Below are 24108 nucleotides of genomic sequence, written 5' to 3'. Positions count from 1 at the left end.
TGTCGGTTTTGAATCGTTGTGGTCGCAGTTGATATAGTCCAGTAGATGATACAGTTTATTTTTGAGTTATAAATGTCATTTTTCCGATTCAGGAACCGTCCATGTGAATTTCAACTGCAGCAATTCACAGAAACGTTATACTGGAACATTTATGTGACACTGGAGCGCAAAACCAGTCATAAGGGTCAATTTTTTCGAAATTGAGATGTATACATCATCTGAAAGATGAATAAATAAGCTTTCCATTGATGTATGGTTTGTTAGAATAGGACCATATTTGAACATCTGGAATCTGAGTATGCAAAAGAATCTTTAAAATCTTTAAAGTTGTCCAAATGAAGTTCTTAGCAATGCATATTACTAATCAAAAATTAAGTTTTGATATATTTACGGTAGGAAATTCACTAAATGTCTTCATGGAACATGATCTTTACTTAATATCCTAATGATTTTTGGCATAAAAGAAAAATGTATAATTTTGACCCATACAAATATCCCCCAGCGACTTAACACTGCTTTTGTGCTCCAGGGTCACAAATATGTCTCTAAAAGAAGAGTCAGGCCTGCAGAAACATTCACATTTCTACACATTAAAGCACTTAATGAGCGCTACCAGAGAGCAGAGAAATCAATATCACTTCCAAATAGTTTGCTAGATAAGGTATATTGCTCAAATAACATCCATTTGGGGGGGGGGGTTATATTGGCCATCAGCTGTGTCTTTACAGATAGCCTTAATCATGTTTGACTCAAGCGACCAAATGCACTATTGCTCGTGAAGGTGCTGTTGCAATTTCTAGCGTTTATTTTACACAACGGGATTTATATTTAAGAGAAGGGCAGAGAAAGCAATACAGTATTGGATAATTGCCTCGTGAAGGTTATGAAGTACATATAGCTTCATGCAAACCGCTGACTTCTCTTCTCATTTCGGTATCGAACCATGAGTTTTAACCATGCATGGAGGCAACAGCATCACCGGTCCTAGCATCAGGCTTCATATATTAAAGCAGTCTCATCTCGCTTGTGTTGAAGTGAGTGCTATGAGGCTTTAATGTCCGATATTACTGTTACTCTGTGTTTGTTCATATGTAAAAAGGAAAAGCAACAGCAACAAAAAATAAGAGACTTTGTTTAGCCAAAATTGTGTAGTTTGTGAAAGTGTAAAAATCTGCACGAAGATGTTTAGACACATTTCAGATGCCTAAATGTCAGTCTACTATCCATTGCATCTAGACTGGACACCGATCTTGTGGGTTCTGAAAAAAGCACTATGACGATCACTTCTATTAGACTTTTTACATTACTTACAGTATATATTTATAGTGCATAAATGTAGAGTTAGCTTTTATTTTTGCTTTCTGCTTAAAATTGTAATTTCACAATGCATATTAATTTTCTTCAGTGTACAGTATAGATACAGCCTTCTCTTTGCTATTACAGTAAGTTTTTGTTGTAGGACTACCACCTTCTTTTCTCCTTGCTTTTTAACAAAGGTACTTAATTTCTTAATTTATAAAGAATATCTATTCCTAGAGTATAGGCTTGTGGGCACAGAAAAGACCATCACCAATATTTACGTAGGAGCGGAAGAGGTTTCGAGTGAATATTACTTAGAACAGCTGAATGGTTGATTGTGTTGTACGCTCAGAGACTAAGCTTTTCCATAAGATACAAACTATATCATGCATCCTATAAAAAAACCCAGTCCGATTCATATTGAAGCAGTCCGACTCAATCTAACATCGCAATCTTGAAGTTGTTTTCTTCTTCGAACACACAAAGACTTAAGCTTCTCTCTACACGAAACTAATTGAAAGCAAGCTAGAGCATCCATGTCTTCATCAGCATCTACAGCAGATAGTACTGTAACCAAAACAACACCTAACACTGTACATGTGGAGTTTTACAATGCCTCTCCTTTGTAGAAGAAAAAAAAATGATGATGAAGTGCCTCTTTTTACAGATCCAAGCTGAATAAAGCTCACAATAACACTGTTATTTTTATTCTGTAATAATAATGCTTCGCAAAACGGTAAAAACAAAACGATATTCACTGCCTAAAACGAAACACACATTGTTTTCAACTGTCAAGCATGAGGACTACCAGCAATAATAATTACAAAAATAGATCTGAAATGTCACAAAAAGACTTGTAACGTTTAAGGACCACTAATAAGTAAGGGTGTTTTATTATGTTTTAACCCCTGAAATCACCAAAATGAAGCTTATTTTATACTACAATATACAGTGTTATATTGTGTCCAAAGTGCCCCTGTTAAAATTATTAATAATAAAAAAAAAATTTTGCGTATGTATTAATTTCATTTCAGATTTTTCAAACCTGCCTTTAGAATTTTATAAGTCGCGTATTTTAAATGCCCTATTGAAAATGTCTGCATTTTCAGTATGCGTTTTATTGGACGTTTATGTATGTGAACAAAACGTAAAAAAAAAAAAAAATTGTTCTTCCTATTCTATTTCCTCTTCTTCCTCTCTTCTTCTCAGTTCTTTCCTATAGATGCTGAATTTGCTTGAGATGACGTCTTTACTTTCGAAGATGTTAATGCGATATGCTTTTGAGCAGTTGTTGTAATACATAATCAATCAACATAATATTGTGTACACCGTAATCAATATTGCGATGGTTTGTGTGAAAAGAGGTCATTGTTGTTCTGTGATAAGATTAGCTGTCTAAGGGCGAGATTATACAGACTACTCTGTAAACTAGAGTATAGAGACAGTTTTTTGAAGAATATAAGAGAAAATGAATACCGTTTTAATCTTTGTAGTCAGTAGACAACCATATGTTCAATACCAAATTTATTTAATCTTTTTTTTTTGGTTTTCCCGCCAGAGGTTAGATATGTAAGCATGCTTGTGATTACACATTTTTTCTAACACTTCTCTTTCTGAATGATATTCACTATGGATTATATGATATTCTTCTGCTTGTATCATAGGCTCAAATCCAAAGACAAAGCATTTACTCTATTTATGACTACAGAGTTTGTTCGTTTGCTTTTCAGAAACCATAGAAAATTATACGTATATTTACAGGACAAAGTACAATACAGATTTTAACAGGAGAAGCAAGCATAAATATCTTTAGATGAATCATATATATATGTGTGTGTGTATATATATATATATATATGATATTTCAGATACTGCAGTTTCTTTACTAATCACACAAGGCATACTTTTAATAATAATGCTGATTATATACAGTTTTAAAATATGATGTGCATGCTTGCCACTTTTTACCTGAAAACACAAGTCATTTGCGTGTCGAGGATCGCTTTTTCTTGGCCACTGAAACCTGGACGTTCATCTCCCGTAATGAGCCTAGTTGGGATTTGGATTAAGGAAGCGGATAGTTTGCATGCTTTTAGGGACACCCACAGTTTGCAACGAGGCCATTTGCAACTCAGTGGATTGTATTTGAGAGGCGGACAGATGCTGGTGCCTTTTCTTATCTGTGAGCTACATGTTTTGTGCTTCCACAACCACTGTATACACGCAGAAGCATCAATCTGAGCTGTTAAAACTGAATCTCGTCATCAGAATCACCTCGGTTCACCAGTAACAGTGTGTTTCTGTATAATTAATCAACCTAACAGTCAATGTTCCAGACTATAACGGAGTCCTAATGAAGAAATTTTCGTCTGGACAATAATCGTATGTCGCATTCACCCTGTTGGACTAAATTCAAGAATACATTTTTTCTGTGATTAGACGCATTTGAAAAATTCCAACACATGTCTAATGTTTTCAGATCATTTCATGATAGCAGATACTTGCGTGAACATTTGAATCGATTGATTATTATTATACCTTATATTTGACAAAGTGTGTAGTCCACAACATCAAAATGAAATATAGAATTCTGTGGGTGAATGATACTTTCAGCACTATGCGTATTTTTTCCATTTTAGTGCTGCATCCCTAAATTAAAACGACACGTTTGCCACCTCGTTTGGAATTTTGAATTCTAAATGGAGGAAATTAGCTTCAATTTAAATGGCATTCTGAATGATTCTGTTACTGGTGATCTGAGATGGATTTACGGCTTCTAATACGTTCATCTTTTGGACCACATAGTAGCTGCGCAATTTGATTTGTGCATTAATCCGGCAGACTGTGTTTGTGGAAGGTAACACAGATGTGTGGCTTGTTTGCTATATTGTGGCGCAGGGATGTTCAGAAACATCACAGGAGAATATGACACTGAAATTTAGGATTCTTTCTATCCTGACCTTCGTTAATCAGTCCACCTATAGAAATTTTTATGTTTGGTAGAAACATCTTGCAGCTACGTTTTCAAATATGATTTACACAGCATCTATATACAAGTACCATTTCTAAATTAAATTTGATACTGCAAATTAGGCACATAGTTATTTTTTAATATAGAACTAGTGCATACAGTGGATTAGTGTAACAAACAGATAGATAATACATCTTTAATAATATCTCTTAAAATGACCTGTTTCACTATTAAACAAAACATAATTTCAGTCCAGCAGAAGAGCAAATCTATCCATTCCAAAAGTTACTATTTTGATTTAGTGGTTCTTTGATTTAGTCTTTTTCCAAATTAATTTAGCTTGACCCATGATCACAGTGGATGCTTGAATTTCCCCGCATTTATTCAACACACCAGAAAAGACTTCATACTAGCTGCTACTCGTTTGATCCGAATTTAGTATCGATTTGAGGAATCATCATGCACTTAAGCACTCCTCTAAAATGTCTCAGTGGCTTAAATCTAGAGAGTTTTTTCACCCTCGTTCAATGTATTTTCTTTAAGCATTTTACTGCTTGGAAATGTAAACATAACAACATAAAATGTGCATGACGTAAGGGGAAAAAAAGGCCATGTTTATAGACCTGTCATCAGAAAAATGTGAACGTTTTTCAGAATTAAACATGGAAATGTTGCAATTCAACTGCTCCTTTGAACTCAGATGTTTGGGGCCGCTCAATTCTATTCAAATACATGTCTACTACAAAACAGTTTTATTTAAAAAGGAAACTTTGCATCACATTATAATCAGTCTGGCAAAGTTCCCTTGTATTTGCTTAATGTTCTAACCTTTATTTAACCATTCTTATTGCACCGAATGTGCTATTGTTTGAGCAACACAAAGCAAACCAATTGAATAATCCAAAGCTCCTAAAGTCATTTGAACGTAATTCATTAAATGAAGATTTTTTGTTTTAGTTTATATTTTATCTTGGACTCCGAAAAAGTCAGAAAAGCTGAGTTTATGTTAACACCAAAGAATTATGTCAAAAAAAACACAAATCCTGAAATCTGATCATACTTTTGAAAGACGTGCATCATTTTTCTTTATGTGCTATGATAACTCTGTCGATGGGCGGGAAAAGACGATTTGTAAAAGCTAATTCTTTCATGACATTCAGTAACATCAAACATGAAATTAATTGCACTGATGCAAGATAATCTGCTGTGTTGTTTTTCCTCATATTTGTCTTTCTTCATTATTTCGGCTGCTCTGCTTCTTGCAATGGATGTTTAGATCCACATGTTATTTGTCAGCATGGACCAAGCGTTTTATTCCTTGTGTTTGCACGTAACCGTTTCATTTACCATTTATAGAGCAGATTTTCCAGCAGTGATTTCTCCAACATCAAATGAAATATTAAATAAAATGAGTAATGGATTCTTTTTGCATAAATCAACATAGAAGTACATGAGAGATTAGTACCACCATTGTATCTTTAAGGACCAAATTCCCGTTTTTCTTTGTAACATATTGTGATATCCTATAATCAGTGTAAAAACGTAAAGTGTCATGTGAATATTTGGATGGAAACATAGTAGAATTTTACCCCTTGACAAATAGACAATGTAGTAAAATGCCATGGGATACTTTACTAGCTTATTTCTACTAACGTTTTTAGCTCTGTCGATTCAATTGTATCCCTATTTTTGTGCTATAAAAATGTTTAGGTGACTACATAGAAACCTAGCTGAAAAGATTTGGTATTTTTCACTATTTAAAGCCATATCTTAAGCCTTGTTTTATTCTTGCACTAGCACATAACTTATTTTCACAAATTTCGTTGTCTTTTTTTTCATATTGAAGCATTCGAACTGAGTGGATGTGGAGCTGTTGTAGTTAAGGTATTAAACATCGTACAGTATTCAAGCAACCTTAAAAATTAAAATCTGCATTTGTCATTTTAATTTGTGTTTAAAGTTACTTTGTCCAATTTCTATTATCGTTGTGAAAAGTTTGTTTGCTTTATAATACCTGCTGTTTAGAGATATAGAATAAGGTTTTTTTTAGAGGCCATTTTATCATTTATTTTTATATGTCAGACACTGGACTACAATCATTTTTACAAATTTGTGAGACATCAGTCAAGCCAAGTTTGTTCAGCTACACAGGGTTGTCTACACTCAACTGTCTCCAAATTTACACTGACGCAATTTTTGCAGGGAAGACACTAGTTTTAATCACCCTAAACGTTCCACAATTATTCCACAAAATCTAGGAAAATGTAAGAATTGTAAAGAAAACCCCTCTGCAAAGTTATTGCATGATAACATGTCAAAAGCAGACAGAAACCACTAGGCATAGCCCCACAGTTGATCCCTGTAGCAATCCTCATTGCATACCACTTATCAAACCAGAAAAGAATTTTGCACTAAAATTATTCTTGGTCTTCTTCGATAAATAGCAATAGAACACTTAACATAAACACGAACCAACCACGTGTAACAGCAAAGGCTTTCTGTGCTCTTCAAAGATGCTATTTTGTTTAAGACGTTATTTGTTTATACGGATGCATCAATAGAGAAGTGATGCTGAGGCTGTAAAGTTGGGTAGAAATACTGTTAAAGAAAACACATATAACATGTCCGAGTTTTAGGTACATTAAATGACATGCTTCCCTCTTGTGATTGTTCTGAACAATTTTTACAAGCACTGAGAAAAAGAAGAAGGCTGTCCCAGAAACATGAAGACACTTTTTTTGTTGTTGTGGTGTTTCAACACTAATGAAATATTTATAGGGGAATATCCATGTAGGCCAACTTGCTTGACTCTAGGGAGAGATGCGCGAGTCGGAGACCTTCAGTTGAGTGCAAACATACTGTATACTTACTGCTTCTTGTTATTATTAAATGAGTTGTTGCTGATCTCTTACAAACACTTTGTCAGTTGTTTCTGGGACTTGATTTCAAAGAGGGATGTTGGTTTCAAGCCGTGAAATCCACACACAAAATCTACTTAAAGTCATTATCCATAAAGGAAGAAAGCGTGATTGAAACTGGAACGTCACAGGTTTCCTATGCCTACCTATAGGTGATCAGTAATAACTTCTAGCAATTATACGTATAGTGATGGTTTTTGGTTTCTGGAAATAGTGGCTTTCCTGTTAAAACTGCTTCGTGGTGTTGTTGAAAGGTGTTGCAGTTCGTCTCAATATGTTGAGTGTTAGAGGAAGCATAAGTATGTGCCTTCATGTAATCTTCTTGGTGAGCTTGTTTTTATTAAGAAGCTGAAGCCAGCCAGTTGTGTTTGCACTAAAACCAAGTTGCTTTTGTGATGTTGGTTATTTGAGCAAGCTTGTTGCGTCACTTTAGCAGTATGCATGAGGGTGAGTTCTAGGGATAGAGCTTGTGTCTTTTTACTTCTAAACTAGTGCAGCTTAGCAAATCCCCGGAATAATATCTCTACTTCGTTCTGTTTCATTTCGATCAGACCATCCAACCACGTCATCGTGTCTTGCAGTGACATATTCCATTTTGAAAAGAGACACCAAACGTGCATACAAAGAAATATAATATTGCATACCATACGATATTAAGAGTATTTAACATAAAGACTGTCACACATTTCTCTGAATCAGTGGGAGTGCATGAGTTCACGAGGTCGCCTCAAGACTATTGGTCATGTTATTATTGGTTCTTTTGTGCTGTTTTTAACTAAGTAAGTTTGTGTTGCATTTGTAATTTATTTCTGTTTTGTTCATTAAAACCTAAAAAAAGGCCTACATGCTTTTCAGTCTTACAAATGCACCTTATTCTCACCTGTCTGGAACGGACAGGCCTTGTAATATCTCTAATTTAGCACCTTACTACACAGCATGATTTCACTTTATGCCAGTTTTGCTATTCTTCCATGCATATGATTTGAAAGAAAAATAAAACCTTATATATTTTGTGAAAATATTTAAAGGGATGTGCCAAAGTTTGGAGGCGATCTCCCTTGTTTGTATGTTTATTATGACTTTTTTTTCTTTTCCTTCTGCTTCAGTTATTTCAGTGGTATCTCATGTAACCTTTCTTACAAATGTGTTTAGGAAAAAAAAAAATCAGCAAACAGTATCATTACTTGCCATCTTACAGTAAGCCCTGTATTTTCACGTATATTTACCAGTGATGTGTATTTGTTATTAAACAGAAAATAGCCGTAAAAGCTTCATTATGTTACATAATATTGTGACTTTTTTCGAAAAACTGTGAAGACTTGCATATACTTTATACAGAAGTATTAAGCCTTAATGCAAAAGACTAAAAAAAAAAAAAAAAAAGAGTGGAAGAATAACTGATTGTTGCAAAGTAAGGATGATTTTTTTGTAAATGTTACCAGCACCTTTTTTTGTAATTTTCACTCTCTGAGGTATTGTAAGTTCACTCTGTTTGTGAAGTTTGAATATGAAGGAATAAAAAAAATAGTACTTTCCTGTACATTAAAGAATGGAACGATTTGTGTTTTTATTTCTGGACCAGTGGAAACATCCTAAATCAGTATCCTATTCCCTTTAGATACCATAAACGTTTAACTTTTTTTTTTACTTTTTTTTTTGAATGTTGTATATTTTTTCAAATCTAAAGATAAGAAATTTCTGTAACAGCCTCTGGTGGATTTTGTTCAAATATCAATGTGCATATCAACAGCATACAACTAACACATAATAGTCTTAAGTTATATGTGTCTCTGCAGCACAAAAGCAGTGTTAAGTCGCTGGGGGATATTTGTAGCAATAGCCAACAATACATTGTATGGGTCACAATTATACATTTCTCTTTTATGCCAAAAATCATTAGGATATTAAGATCATGTTCCATGAAGATATTTTGTCAATTTCCTACCGTAAATATATCAAAACTTAATGTTTGATTAGTAATATGCATTGCTAAGAACTTCATTTGAACAACTTTAAAGATGATTTTCTCAATATTTAGATTTTTTTGCACCCTCAGATTCCAGATTTTCAAATAGTTGTATATATCTACATATCAAGTATTCTTGATATTCCTAAGTAAAATTGTTATAGTAAAGTCACAATCTATAATACTGAACCACTTTTTCATATATATGAATTACTATTATACAGGTTTTCATGCATTTTTTTTTCATCGGCACATCAACACAAATCAATCCAGAGCCCCATCAGAGAGGTCATCGGAGAAAGATGTTCATTAAGAACATTTTGTCAAGAAAAGCAGTACGTTTTAAAGTACACAGCAAATGGCAACACTGTATACATGTCTGAAGGGCAAGTATGTTATACATTTACATAAAGTATAATTTACAATATTGAACGTATACTCAGAATTTACATTTGACATTGGTGACATTCACGTCATTTAATTTTGCACTGAATACTTTAGATATTGCAGGAACGTTGGGTTTTTGTTTTGATTGGACAATGTAAATGTAGCTTTACTTTTTCAGAGCCAATCCAAACTGATCAGAGCCACAGCTTAAGTGTTTACAATATCTCTCACATGCACACACACACACACACACACACACACACACACACACACACACACACACACTGACAAGCAGGGCTTAATTTGTGCCGGAACACGCCGGATCCAGCACCTTATTTTGGCGAATCCCCCTCCTCACACTTCAATTAAAAACATTTGCTGACCTGTAGCGTGCATATATTTAATGAAAAAGCACATATAATAATGATAATGTCAATAACGTTATCCTCTTTAAAATATAAAATGATAATAAATGTAAAAAAAAAAAGAAAAGATGTGAGTATTATCCATGTCAGGATTTGGAGGTTTTATTTCCACGGTAATAAACTTCTGTGATTGGAGGATGCTGATTTGCACGTGTCTGTGTGTGAGGGGGAGGGGAGGCTTCAGTGCTTAATTGGAAATGTGGAACAATGGCGAAAAAACAGCTTAATTTACGAGATTATTTTAGACAGGCCTAGCGTCTCAAACCAAACAGGCCAGAATTATTATAGATACCGCTAGCAAAGGTTCAAGTTCACCGGCTGATGATGTTAACACAAAGGAAGACGAAACAACCTGCGATGAACAGAGCAAGTCGACAACTGCGGAGAGTTCTGGCGAGCCGGGGGAAGAAGCATGTGGAGATGAGAAAACAAGCAACGAAGATGGAGAAAGCCAAAAAACGGGGGCAATATGGACTGAAGCAGAGTTTAAAACAAAAAAAGACATTATATCCTAGGCTTGTTATGGAGGGGTCGCATCTGGGCTGCACCTTTTGCAAAAAGGTTGGAAGCCTGGGTCCCGAAAAATCGGCGGGGATGAAACTGGCCAAAGAGTGGGTGACATGCTCTGTAACGTCATCAGCCAAAGATCTTAAAAAACAACAATAGAAGGCATTTAGGAAAAAGGTTTTTGAACACTCTCAGACGAAGGCACACGTTGCAGCACTTAGCATTCTCGAAAAAGCAAAAGAAGACTCATTACAAAAAACAATAATAAATAACCTGTCCGATGAAGGCAAGGCAAGGCAAGTTTATTTGTATAGCACATTTCATACACAATGGTAATTCAAAGTGCTTTACATAAAAGAAAATAAAGACAATAATCACAACAATAAAACAAGGAATTTAAAAACTTTGAACTGAAGAAAGTTCTCGCACATCCAACTGTTAATTTCATCAATGCATTGGCAGAGGGAGTCAATGGGGCTGTAGTCATTTGGAGATAAGGCTAGGTAAATCTGGGTATCATCTGCATAGCTGTGATAGGCGATCTGGTTCTTTCTCATTATTTGACTTAGTGAAAACTACTGCAAGAATTTTTCGTACAGCTTACAAAGAAGCGAAGCGCCACAGACCGGCGTACGGCTTTGAGAGTGAAACTGATTGCCAGGAGTTAAATGGTCTCGACGTGGGACGAATTCTGCACTCTAATGTGGCGTGTGCAAACATACAGAGCCATATTTCACTTGACATGAAAAAGAAATAATTCGAAAAGATTGTTGCTTGGTCTGATGCTTGATGAAGCAACTAGCTTAAGCAGAAAGAGTGCTTTAATCATTTACGTCAGATTTCAGCTGCCCGACATGGAGTCGCCTGAGAATATTTTTGTTGAACTTGTTGAACTAGAAGACCAAAGTGCCCAAGGAATTGTCGATAAACTGTTACGTGCTTTGGAGGGTGTTTTTCTGTCTAAAACCCTAATAGGTCTCTCGTGCGATGGAGCATCAGTTATGCTTGGCCGCAAGTCTGGAGTGGCAGCCAGACTTAAATCACTTTTCCTAAATATGATGGTGTGGCACTGCTCAGATGTTTCATGAAAGAATTAGGGGAAATAAATCACTTTAGGATTTTCATGGATAAACTATACACATTGTACAGCACATCAAACAAAAACAGAATGGAGCTTAAAAAATGTGCTGATGAATTAGACATTCATTTGTGCAGAATTGTCCGGGTCTTGGACAACAGATGGATTGCGGCGAGTTTTAGATCTGTCGAAGCTGCATGGAAACATTATCCTGCCCTCTACAATCATTTCAGTCAGGCAGCAGAAGATTCCTCCCGTGACACCGTTACCCGTGCTAGCTACAGTGGTCTAGCTAAGCGTTTGTCCTCATACAGTTTCGTCCAAAATCTCGGCCTCATGTACGATGCACTTCAAGAATTGTCTGAGCTGTACTTGGAGCTTGGACTGTACAGTTATAGCACCTCATAGAGCTATTTGTCGCAAGGCAAGGGTGTTTGAGGAAATGTCTGAGAGACTTGGACGTCATAGCCAAATCAGTCAAAATGCTGTAAATGACAGCATCTTCCAAGGTGTTCCTCTGTATCCAGGACGAAGAGAAGAAAAAGGAATGGACCACAAGGTGTTTTTTAGGAGTCTGATGAGAAGCCTAGAGAATTGCATGCTATCGTACAGAAGGGCAGAAGGGGACCGGACGGGGTACAACAAATTCATCGAAGAGTTAAAAGTGCTTTTTCCTGAATACTGGCCTCAGGACGCCGGAGCAACGTATGGTGATAAAGAAACTGACTGAAACTGTCTCTTTGTCAAAAGTTTGGCATCGACGGCCTTCGAACTGCCAGGGAATATCGAGAGAACGGCGGCCGGTGTTGTGCCCAGTTCTGACCCCCACCAGATTATTACCCCCCTAGTATTGGTAGGTTTAGGGTTAGATGTGGGGAAGGGGTTAGGATTAGGCAATCAGGTAGCGATTTCAACGAGGGGGTAATAATTTGGGTTGAAAATGGGCACAACACTGGCTCATCCCAGCAGGATTAAAAGACCTTTTGACTGCTGTTACCACGGTTCCGATTTCAAGTGCAGAGTGTGAGAGGAGTTTTTCTCAAATGAACTTAATTTGCAGTGCCAACCGATCATCTCTCCACGCCTCCACAATTTCATTGCTTTTATTTCTCTGCCTTGTTGGACCACCATTATCTCAGTTTAACCCCTTTCCATACGTGAGGTCATGGATTTCAAAGGGACACAGGACTGCAAATGACTCCAGAAGCAAAGCACGATCTAGAAAGACCTAGGGGAAATTGATGCCTGTTTTATTGTCCATTTTAAACAACTAGAATGGTAAGAATGACATTATCTTAATTTTCTGTGTCACTGCAGTGTTAAATACATTGTTAATTGTGTTTTTTGTTTGTTCTACTGGGTTGAAAAAAACAAACAAAAGAAAAATAGGATGAAACACATGTTGGGCTAATCCTAAATTATGGATAATAATTGCAAATTGTGGATAATTGCCTTTATTTTTGTTAAATAGCCTACAGTACAATTCTCAATACAAAATATTTTACCGTTTAAACATGTATACAAAAATTATTATATTTAAACTCGTTTAACAAGCTGTGACGAGTGGGGGCGGGACCAGGCCTGGACTTTCTCCTTTCACTGTCGTCACTCCTCCTTTTATCCTTCCGGTGCTCCTCCGTGAGACTCAAGACCGGTGAGTGGTGCAGGTGTCGCTCATTATCAATTACTCCACCAGCCTCGCTCCGTTCCCACGGCTCTCGGCCCCGTCCCCACTCGTCACACAAGCATTTTAGAAGTAAAAAAAAAAGTAATTTCTACGAAAAGACCGATGCGACTCATTTAGGTGACTGACATCATGTCCCTGTAGTTTGCTTTGCATAAAATAAAATGATTTACAGCAATGAAACGGTTTTATAGATTAAATAATATACTTGACCAAAGAAATGCAAGTCGGCGACAAGGAGAACTACTCTTTACCTGAAGAGGTTGCAAAATATCAGAGCTCATTATGACCCCTCTGTTGTTGCGACTGTCCAGTCCCAGGAGCTGGTTTACACACAAAAAATTGGGTTGAAATGAAATAACCCATGATTTTTTTTTTAAGTGCATGTAAACTATAAAAGCTACTAATGCAAGCTGTTATTCACTTAAGTTGGTCCACCAAAGTGATTGCGTGAATGCTCCGTTGCCTCTCCCTCCTCTAATCGCATGCCAGATCCGTCACCCCGCTTTATTCGAGGACCTCGCAATTTACAAATTAAGCACTGCTGACAAGCATTTTATAAATTAAAAATTATCAAAACTTAAACACTATAAATTTATCAAGACCCCACCCGCATACTCAGGTAAGCTATACAAACAACATTGCTATATCTGAGGTCAATAAGTCAAGAGAGCATTGCAATAGTCCAGCCTGGACAGAACAAGAGCTTGAACAAGGAGTTGTGAAGCATGTTCTGAAAGAAAGGGCCTGATCTTCTTGATGTTGAATAAAGCAAATCTGCAGGACCGGACAGTTTTAGCAATGTGGTCTGAGAAAGTAAGCCGATCATCAATCATAACTCCAAGGTTTCTGGCTGTTTTTGAAGGAGTTATGGTTGATGTGCCTAACTGGATGGTGAAATTGTGATGAAACAATGGGTTTGCTGGAACCACAAGCAGTTCTGTCTTGGCAAGGTTGAGTTGAAGGTGATGGTCCTTCATCCGGCAATAAATGTCTTGGACACCTCACCTCTCCAAGATACTTTGAAGGACCTATCTGATAAGTAAGACTCAAACCACTGGAGTGCGGTTCGTGAGATGTCCTTTGCCAATAGGGTTGACAGGAGAATCTGGTGGTTAACCGTGTCAAAATCAGCAGACAGATCCAGCAAAATAAGTACAGAAGATTTAGAATCCGCTCTTGCCAGTCTTAGGGCTTCAACAACTGAGAGCAAGGCAGTCTCGGTTGAATGTCCACTTCTGAAACCAGACTGGTTGCTGTCAAGGAGGTTGTTCTGTGTGAGAAAGGCAGAGACTTGGTTGAACACAGCTCGTTCAAGTGTTTTTGCAATGAAAGGAAGAAGGGAAACCGGTCTGTAGTTCTCTAAAAGAGATGAGTTAAGGGTGGGTTTCTTAAGAAGTGGGATTATATGAGCCTGTCTAAATGCTGAGGGAAAAACACCAGTGTGAAGGTGTTAATGATGTGAGTGAGTGCAGGTACAACTACAGGAGAAATGGCTTGAAGGAGATGAGATGGAATAGGATCAAGCGGACAAGTAGTAGGATGATTAGAAAGGATGAGTTTGGAGACTTCTGCCTCAAAGAGTGAAGAGAAGGATGTGAATGAGTGTATGTTTGCTGGTAAGATGTGCATGACAGATTGTGGTGTGGAAAATTGTGCACTGATGTTTTTAATTTTATTAATGAAAAACGTGGCAAAGTCGTCAGCTATTAGAGTTGATGCAGGAGGGGGAGGAGGAGGACAAACGAGTGAGGAAAATGTTTTAAAGAGCTTGCGAGAGTTAGACGAACTGTTAATTTTGTTATGGTAGTATGTTCTTTTAGCAGTGGAGACATTAGCAGAGAAAGAAGAGAGGAGTGACTGATACACATTAAGGTCAGTAAGATTTTTGGATTTACGCCACAACCTTTCAGCAGCCCTGAGCTTAGAACGATGTTCGCGGAGAACATAAGATAACCAAGGGGCAGAAGGGGTGGTACGGGCTGGTCTGGAAGACAAGGGGCAGACAGTGTCTAAACAAGATGTAAGAGTGGAGCAGAAAGTATCAGTAGCACTGTTAGCATCAAAAGATGCTAAAACCAGTTTATTCAGGTTACTATTATATTAGCCTATATTACATTTAGACATTTAGCAGACGCATTTATCCAAAGCGACTTACAAATGAGGACACTGGAAGCAATCAAAATCAACAAAAGAGCAATGATATGCAAGTGCTATAACAAGTCTCAGTTAGCTTAATGCAGTACACGTAGCAAGGTTTTTTTTCATATAATAAATAAAAAGAAAACAGATAGAATAGAAAAAGAATAGAGCAAGCTAGTGTTACTAACGTAACCTCGGTTCCCTGAGATAAGGGAACATGCCTTGCATTGCTGTGGCTATATAAGCAAGCTCAGAGCGCCATATCATCAGAAGCATTCGACTGAAGCGACAGTCATCGATTCGCGTGCAGCTTATAGCACGGCCAGTTATGCAACGCTTACATTACTGCACGAAGTAGGGGTGCTGATGGTGCTGCAGCACCCCCTATCCTGTAGCCCGAGAAAAAATGGGGGGGCTGGGGGGGCTGGTGTTGAAAATAAGTAAATGAAAATTTTGCAACAAAAAATAAATAAAATTCATTTTATTAATTCGTATATTCTTTAAAATTAATTAAAAAAAGTAGCAAAAGTAACATTATAAGCAAGAGTTAAGTTGAGTTAAGTTGAATCAAATTGACTGTGAAAGTCGTTTCAACTTATTAAACTGACATAAAAAAATTATTTGTTGCCATGACTTTTTGATCATATTATTACCTGTAACATCTGTGCTGTACCCACATTAAGATTAACGACAATTTCTACAACCATTGCAAAGAGACAGCAGAGAAAGAGCGACAGCGTCTTCAGTAGCAAGCAATCCCGCATTCTCAGAACTATAGCGATTATTTTGATGTTTAATGCTTTCTTATTCTTGTAACAAAATTAATGCTTAAGGTTGTAACACAAATAAAAAAAAAGTTTCGGGGATTTTCCCCTTAATTCAAATGAATGCTTAGTTTGTGGCTCATTGGGCTATTATTAACAAGAAAAAAACTTAATAAAATAGTAGCTACAATGACATATATTCACTCAGCCTATATTAAACTTTTACCTTTTATTAGCCTAACAAAATTAATAAGGATAATATGTTTTACCCACGTTGTAACACAAATGAATAATTTAGAGCCCTGCACGGGCCTCCAATCTAGGTCCTAGCCTGGCCCTTGCCTGACAGCTTATCAGAATTCTCTACCTAAATCCGACTGGAGCCCGTGTCTTTTCTCTCTTCCCCATTATACACAGCTGCTGTTGCAGCCAGTAAAATAGTTCAGTTTTGTTTTTAATGGCAAAGTGGTTATAATTTTTTTTTGTTTCTTGCTCTACAAGCCCAACTCAGGAGCACTCACTAGAGGGCCCCGTAAGCCTGAGCCACAGAAGAGACCAGGGCTGTGTTTCCCGATAACGTTATCTCTTAGCGTGCTACGAAGACTCTAAAGGTATGTCTTAACTAAAGGTATACCTGTTCTAGGCGTGTTCCCCGAGCTACACCTTAGGAGGCTGCTTAAGATATACCTCCTTATGTGCGACGTTACCAGGTGCCGATGGTGGTGGTGCTGAATTGGTTGATATCAATGCCTCAAGGATCGATTATTCATTCTATGCACGGGCTGCTTCACTGCGTTATGTGAGAAAGCGGTGTTCTTTATAAAATAAACTTTTACTTTCTCTTTGCAACATACGTCAGGGAATAAAAACAAGAAAGAAAAATATATGCCCAGAGCAGCTAGTGGCCACCACATAAAATACAAGGGGAAAAAAACCTACATGAGACACTGCTTAATAATTTAACAGCTTTTAACAGAAGAGAGAAAAAAAAACACGTTGGGCCTACACAAGTCCCACAAGTTTAGGTAAGAGTGTTCATTTACTCCACAACCAGGGCTGATTGCGCAGCAGCCGCATCACATATTGGTGTAAATCACTAATTTATGTTGCTGGATGAGTTAATCAATAAAAGCGCAACACAGGAAACATATAATCAACAGCTACTATGGCGGAGAGAAAAAAGAGGGAAAGAGAAGAGGCACCAGCAGCTGAATTTCGGGGCAGAGAGGGTAGCTCCGTCGAGTTTGTCTCTTTTTTTTATAATTTCTTTATCTTTATTTTTTCAAGAATTGCAGATTAATTGAACACTGGGTGTATTACTTCAGAATTACATTCGTATAGACTGAGGTGTAAAAAACTGTGAACTGTCAACAGTGGGTGACTGTGATTTCACCAAGTATAACATGTTCCTGGATCAACATCCTTGTTGATCCTGGAACAACATTCCAATTAACCAATCAGAATTGAGGGATAACTTTTCAGGAAATATCTGTTTTAGGCTTACAATCAGGATTAGGTGCTTCTACACCCTTGGTAATCAGCTATCATTTCACACTGATTTTAGGAATAAATTATGGGTAGGGTTAGGTTTAGGGGTAGGGATTGGGTTTAGTCTATATTTTTGGACAGTAATGTTGATCCAGGATCAACAAAAGACGTTGATCCAGGAACATGTCTTACTTGGCAAAATTACGGAAACCGTCAACAGTGATAAGGAACAGCTAAGACTGGTCCAGACCAACCTTACGAAACTATGATTTACAGAAGGTATACTTAACTAAGAACATTTCGGGAAACACATATTAACAATAAGGTACAACTTAAGGCATAGCTTAAGAACGACGTAGCGTTAAGAAGGTTTCGGGAAACGCAGCCCAGAGTCATTAATTTGAGGTCTACTTAACATAGCCCTTCCACTCAAGGGGGAATGGGTAGATTTAAGCAGATAATATCCGTGCCAGCAGGGCAGGGACGTCCAGGGTGAGGTGGGTTCAGTCTCCCAGCTCCCCTTAGAAACATAATGACCAAGTTACTCCTGCCGATTGACCGGCCAGCCACGAGAGAATGATTTGCCGCGATGGCTGCCAAACCTTGTGTGTGGAAGGGGTGCGCCCTTTGTCCAACAGCTCTTGAAGGAAGGTTAGCATGTGGGATACCAGTCACAGAAGACTGACCATTTGAGGGCGTAAAGATGTCTTGTAGACGGAGCTCTAGCCTCTAAAATGGTATTAGTGACTCTCGCTGGGAGCCGGCTAGACTCCCATCGAGGGGCCAAACATGAAGGCTCCACAGCTGTGGCTGGGGATGCCAAATCTTGCCCTTCGCTTGCGAGAGAAGATCTCACCTCAGTGGTATTGGATAAGGGGCTGCAGACAGCAGCTGAATAAGCTCTGGGAACCAAGTCTGGTTCATCCAGAGTGGGGCCACCAGGAGGAGTGAGCAATTCGTTTCCCTTACCCGCCTAATAACCCGAGTAAGCAGGGCGATTGGAGGGAAGGCATATAGACAGGTGTTGGGTCAATTGTGGGCCAGAGCATCCCGTTGCTTTGAGAAATAAATTGGGTAGTGATAGTTGTCTTCGGAGGCGAAGAGGTCCACCTCAGCCTTGCCGAAGATAGCCCAAATCATTTGAACTGACTGGGGATGTAGTCTCCATTACCACAGAGCTACATTGTCTCTGGACAACATGTCCACTCCCTGGTTCAATTTACCTGGCACATGAACTGCTCATAATGAGAGGAGTTTGCCCTGTGCCCAAAGTAGGTGACGTCTAGTCATCCTGTAAAGGGGACGTGACCTGAGGCCACCTTGTTGATTGATATATGCTACCACTGTCATGTTGTCCGATCGGACCAGGACATGGTGCCCCTTTAAGGCTGGCAGGAAGGTCTTCAGAGCTAAACAGCCTGCCAACATTTTGATATCTAGGCGTTGCTTGTGGTTCAACCAGGAGCCGAATGCCAGGTTGCCCTCGTACTGAGCACCTTAGCCTGAGCTAGAGGTGTCCATTGTGACCACCTTCCTCCTGGAGGTCATTCCCAGTTGAATAGAAATAGACGAGAAGTTGTCCAAGGGGTCACAGCTCTGATGCAGCAATGGGTTACCCTGATGTAACACTGGCCCAGGTGCCAAGCGTGGGACAGGACGCAAGCTCTGAGCCAATAATGTGTAGCAGGCCCAAGGGAATAACAGAAGTGGCGGCTGCCATGAAGCCGAGCATTCTCTGAAACGTCCTGAGGGGAGACGTAGTCCCCAATTTGAACGATGCCACCACTTGCTGGATGTTCAGGGAACGTTCTGGCGTAACTTATGCTCGCATTTGAATTTAAAACTGTTCCCAGAAAGGACACTTTCTGTCTGGGAATCAGAAAACTCTTTTGTCTGAATTGATTCTCAACCCAAGACGCTCCAGGTGGTTGAGCAACAATGACCTGTGAGCGATAAGCTCCCGTTCTGATCCAGCTAGCACCAGCCAGTCGTCGAGGTAATTCAGAATGCGGATTCCCATCTGTCTCAGAGGGGAAAGAGCCGCATCCACGCACTTCATAAAAGTGAGAAGGGCCAGGGACAGTCCGAATGGCACGACTGTGTATTGACAAGCCACTCCCTCAAATGCGAATCTCAAGAACAGTCTGTGTCGGGGGGCTATTTGGAAATGAAAGTACACATCTTTCAGGTCCACAGACAGAAACCAGTCCAATTTGATACGCCCAGAATGGCTTTCCACACGAAAGCAGGTTCTATTTTTATCAATGACAGTTCATCGTGCTGAGACGGGGAACTGACATTCGTGATTAGAGGTAGAGGAGAATTGCTCTTTTGAGTATGTGGCTCCACTATCACAGCAGTAGTTTTTTTTAGGTACGTGCTGAGCTTGCTGGACTTGTTCGGCTAGAAAACCTGCACCGCTCAGAACAAAAAGTTAAGCTCTTTGAAGGCATTAGGATCCCGGTCACACCTCTCCAAATCACAAAGAAGTTTGGCCTGAAACACCTGGAGCACCGACATAGTATGCAGGGCTGAGCCAGCCTGGCCAGCTGCTGCATAAGCCCTATTGGCTAGAGCGGAAGTCATCCTGCAGGGCTTGGATGGATGCACTGCAGTCTTGAATCCGCGAGCCGAAGGTAGACACTTGTGAGCAGCCACCGCCTCTTCAAGAGGGGCAAGCTTGCTATACCCCTTTTCCTCAGCACCATCAATGGTGGTGAGAGCAGCTGCAGTGGAAGGGTTCACACAGGCCAAATACAGGGCTCGCCATGTCTGGTTGATGATGTCCCTTTAAGAACCACTCGTCGAGGGGGCTGTGGATGGGCTCTTCCGGGGCTATCCGTTCAAAGCTGAGTTCCTCCACAGGCCTGGACAGAACATGAATCAGCTCGCTATCCACGCTCAGCTATGCAGACTGAGACAGAGAGGGGACTTCGGGCTCCTCGCCGGAACACGCCCACTCTTCAGCATTGGATGCCGTCAAAGACATGGAGTCGTCGGCGGCCATCCCTTCCTCAGAACTGCTGAAGGAAATCAAGCTCCTCACAGCCGACAAGGGGTGTTGATCCTCACTTGTGAAACACACCACCGAAACGAGGCACTGCAGGGAGAGCAAAGCACGCGGGCGCTGAGCCGATGTGATTTCACTCGAGCCTGATGGCTGAGCCCCGCTACTCTGCTGTTTCTTCCTCTTAGGAGAGAAAGGAAAGGGGGGAGTAGAGCAGGGACAACCGCCTTCATTAAAGAATGCGATCTCTCTCACAATAAGAGCATGAAGTCTCGCTGACTCGCTGAGCGATGCCCAGGCAAGCGATGCACTCACTGTGCCCATTGAGCTACACTTGCGACACGACATTTGAAACAATGCCGATGAAAATCTGCTCAGGAAACTTGCTCAGAAATTGCTCTTTTGAAGTGCTGGATGGCACGGTCTTCTTTGTGATGGAGTCCAGCTTCACACCGAGAAAAGGGATGCACTGCACAGGGGAGAGCTTGATCTTCTCTCAGTTGACCTGAAGTCCCAATTGGGCTAGGTGCTCGAGGACCATGTCCTTGTATGCAGATGACAACTCTCTTGAGTGAGCGAACATTATCCAGTCATTGAGGTAGTTAAGGATGTGAATGCCTGCTTCCCTCAAGAGGGAAAGGGCAGTGGAGACAAGTACAACCCGAAGGAGAAGACCTTGTACTCATATGCCTGCCCCTTGAAGGCAAACCATATAAATGGTCTGAGCTGAAGAAGTATTGATAAGAATGTAGAAGCTGTAAAACCCCTTTTTCATTTTGTCTGGAGGGACAGGCTGAGGTAAATAGAACGCCACTGTACTTAAAGAGTTAGTTCACCCAAAAATGAAAATTAGCCTATAAATTACTCACCCTCAAGTCATCCTAGGTGTATATGACTTTCTTCTTTCAGACAAATCCAGTCGGAGTTATATTAAAAATTGTCTTTGATCTTTCAAGCTGTATCATGGCACTCAGCGGGTGTTGCATGCTTCAGTCCAAAACAAGTTAAATAAAAAGCGCCCATCCATAAAACAAAGTGTCTCACACGGCTCCGGGGGGTGAACAAAGGCCTTCTGTAGCGAATCGATGCGTTTTTGTAAGAAAAATATCCATATTCAAAACGTAATAATCACTTTAATCTATCTCAACAGAACCACATGCAAACTACCTGGGGTAGGGTTCCTACGGCATTGTGGAACAAGATTCACGACCTCGTGTCATGCATGGTGTACTGTAGGGTGTTAATTTCGTTGACAAATAATTTTCATCATAATTTTTGTCAACAACATTTTTTTCTTTGACGAATACGAGATGATAACGAAATAAAAATTCGCTCTGAATGACAAAAACTATGATGAAAATCAATTTTCTCCATTCTATTCTGACATTTATGTCAAAGAATAAAAACGAGACAAAAATGTTTGGGAGGGACGAGCTGGGAAGAGATCCAGTCAGAATGAGTCTCCTGTGTGGTAGAGATGGTAGATGCACACATTTGAACTATAATGCTCTGATCTACCCAGCGAGCCATTAGCATATACTTGCTTCATGTCTCATTAAACGTTCAAAAATGTCAATGTCCGAGAGTAAGAGAAGAGTAGACATATGATAAACTAGAAAAAGTGTGACGACGTGAAAGAGAACTGAACTCTGTCCAGTTTTCTGAGCACACACACAGAAAATGCCTCTCAGACAGTGCACGAGTACTGAAGTCAGTTCTCTTTCAGATCTTATTTCACTTGAACGGACAAATACACACAAAATATGTCAAATTTCCATTTTGGTGATTATCCATGTAAGCCCACTCAGTTATGTCTGAAGTGAATGTAAACAGTTGGGAAAATATCAGATGTGTATCAGTATATTGGATCAGTGCATTTGGTTTCAAAGGGACAGCAGCCTAATTTAGTTGCTGTTGTCTGTCATTAATGTTAATAAAACCACAAACGACAAAGAGAAAAATCACTCACTACTCTTGACTGAATCACTACTGGCCTTAATAAAGATTAATATAAAAATGAATTTTATTTGAAATTTATATGAATAAATATGTCTGCTTGAAAGAATGAAGAATTTTATATGCAAGTTGTTATAAAGAACGCATAAATAACCATTGTGTAAACCATTGCTTGCTAAATCCAAGTCCACGATGAAGGCGTACTCGATAAACAGTCTTTAATGATGAATCCACAGGGAAACAACCACAAGGAATCCAGAAGCAAAACCAAACACAGCAAAGCACAGTAACATAAATAACCAGCAAATGCCTGAACAGAACAGGGAGTACTTATACAGAAACTAAACGAGGGAACTAATGAGATAATGAAACACAGGTGAACAGAATTAACTAATCAAGGGAGCATGGAAAACTAGGTTAAGAAACAAAACAAGACAGGAACAGGGAAAAACACAAACTAAAAATCCATGACCGTTACACATTAGTCCTTGAAAAAAGACCATGTTCTTGTTTTTGTTTTTTTATTTATTGATTTTATTTAATATAAATAAAGACATGTTATGTGTCACAGCAGTTAAATATGTGTCTATATTCCATAATATTATTCATATTAGCAGGTTTTATTATTCATATTATCCAGGAATATATATATTGAGTTTGGAAATTTTAGAGAAGTGCTTAATGCATTACAATTGAACTAAACCCATTAGATTTTAGTTAACTACTATAAAAGTCTCGTTAGGCTAAAACGAGACTAAAAATAAAACTAAGTTTACTAAAATATATAGTACTTGAGTTATTACTGAAGTATTTTACACCCCTGCATCAATATTATATACTGCAGCCTACCTTCTTTTACACTACATTGGTTTCTTTTCCAGTTTATTTACACTGACATATTAGAGAGAGGCAGTTTTAGGAAAAGGAAAGAACTTGACCTGTCTCTGTACATTTAGTTTTGAACAGTTCTCCTTATAGATTAGGACACTGCATACACTACCTGTAACAGGGCTGACGAGACGAGAGGCGTGCGGATCCATGTGCAAGCTTTATTTCACAAGAGAAGTGGTCAAACACTGGCAGGGTCGATCGATGGCAAACAGGTATATGGCGGGCAAAACACAAGAATAGTCCTAGGGCTAGCATAGGTCACTGATCGGCAGACAGAATCACAGGGGCGAGACGAGAGGGAGAAATCCAAGAAAACAGGCAAAGATCAGAAACCGAGAGAACAGGCAAGGCAAAACAAGGAAACACAGAGACTCGGAAAGGGGTACAGGCTAAACAATACTCAGCGGAGAATGGTTGTTTGAGTGGGTGTTATATAGTGAGGGAGTGATATGAAACAGCTGTGTGCAATTAGTGCAATCAGTGCCGTGTGTAATCAGTGCAATGAATGATAGGATATGTAGTCCGGGGTGCTATGCAACAGTTTGTGTTGTGCGAGAGTCAATGTAATGGAAAGGGTGACCTCTGGTGGTGAATGAACGGAAGTCCATGGACAGGATTCGTGACA

At 39.1% G+C, this 24108-nt stretch overlaps 1 protein-coding gene across 1 annotated transcript in view; it reads left to right on the top strand.

Moving 5' to 3' along the window:
• The first annotated feature begins 10323 nt into the window (after window positions 1–10323).
• LOC107557746 (U3 small nucleolar RNA-associated protein 14 homolog A-like) overlaps window positions 10324–24108 on the top strand; it is a 30778-nt gene continuing 16993 nt past the window's right edge. Inside the window, exons 1-3 of the mRNA XM_016241272.1 lie at window positions 10324–10577; window positions 11785–11937; window positions 12302–12404. Of these exons, the coding sequence (XP_016096758.1) occupies window positions 10324–10577; window positions 11785–11937; window positions 12302–12404 (510 nt within the window). The remainder of the gene's footprint in view (window positions 10578–11784; window positions 11938–12301; window positions 12405–24108) is intronic.

The sequence above is a fragment of the Sinocyclocheilus grahami genome, unplaced genomic scaffold (assembly GCF_001515645.1).
Source record: "Sinocyclocheilus grahami isolate Dianchi unplaced genomic scaffold, SAMN03320097.WGS_v1.1 scaffold618.1, whole genome shotgun sequence".
Taxonomy (NCBI): Eukaryota; Metazoa; Chordata; class Actinopteri; order Cypriniformes; family Cyprinidae; genus Sinocyclocheilus; species Sinocyclocheilus grahami.
Note: the sequence above shows the minus strand (reverse complement) of the source record. Positions and strands in the feature narration are given on the sequence as shown.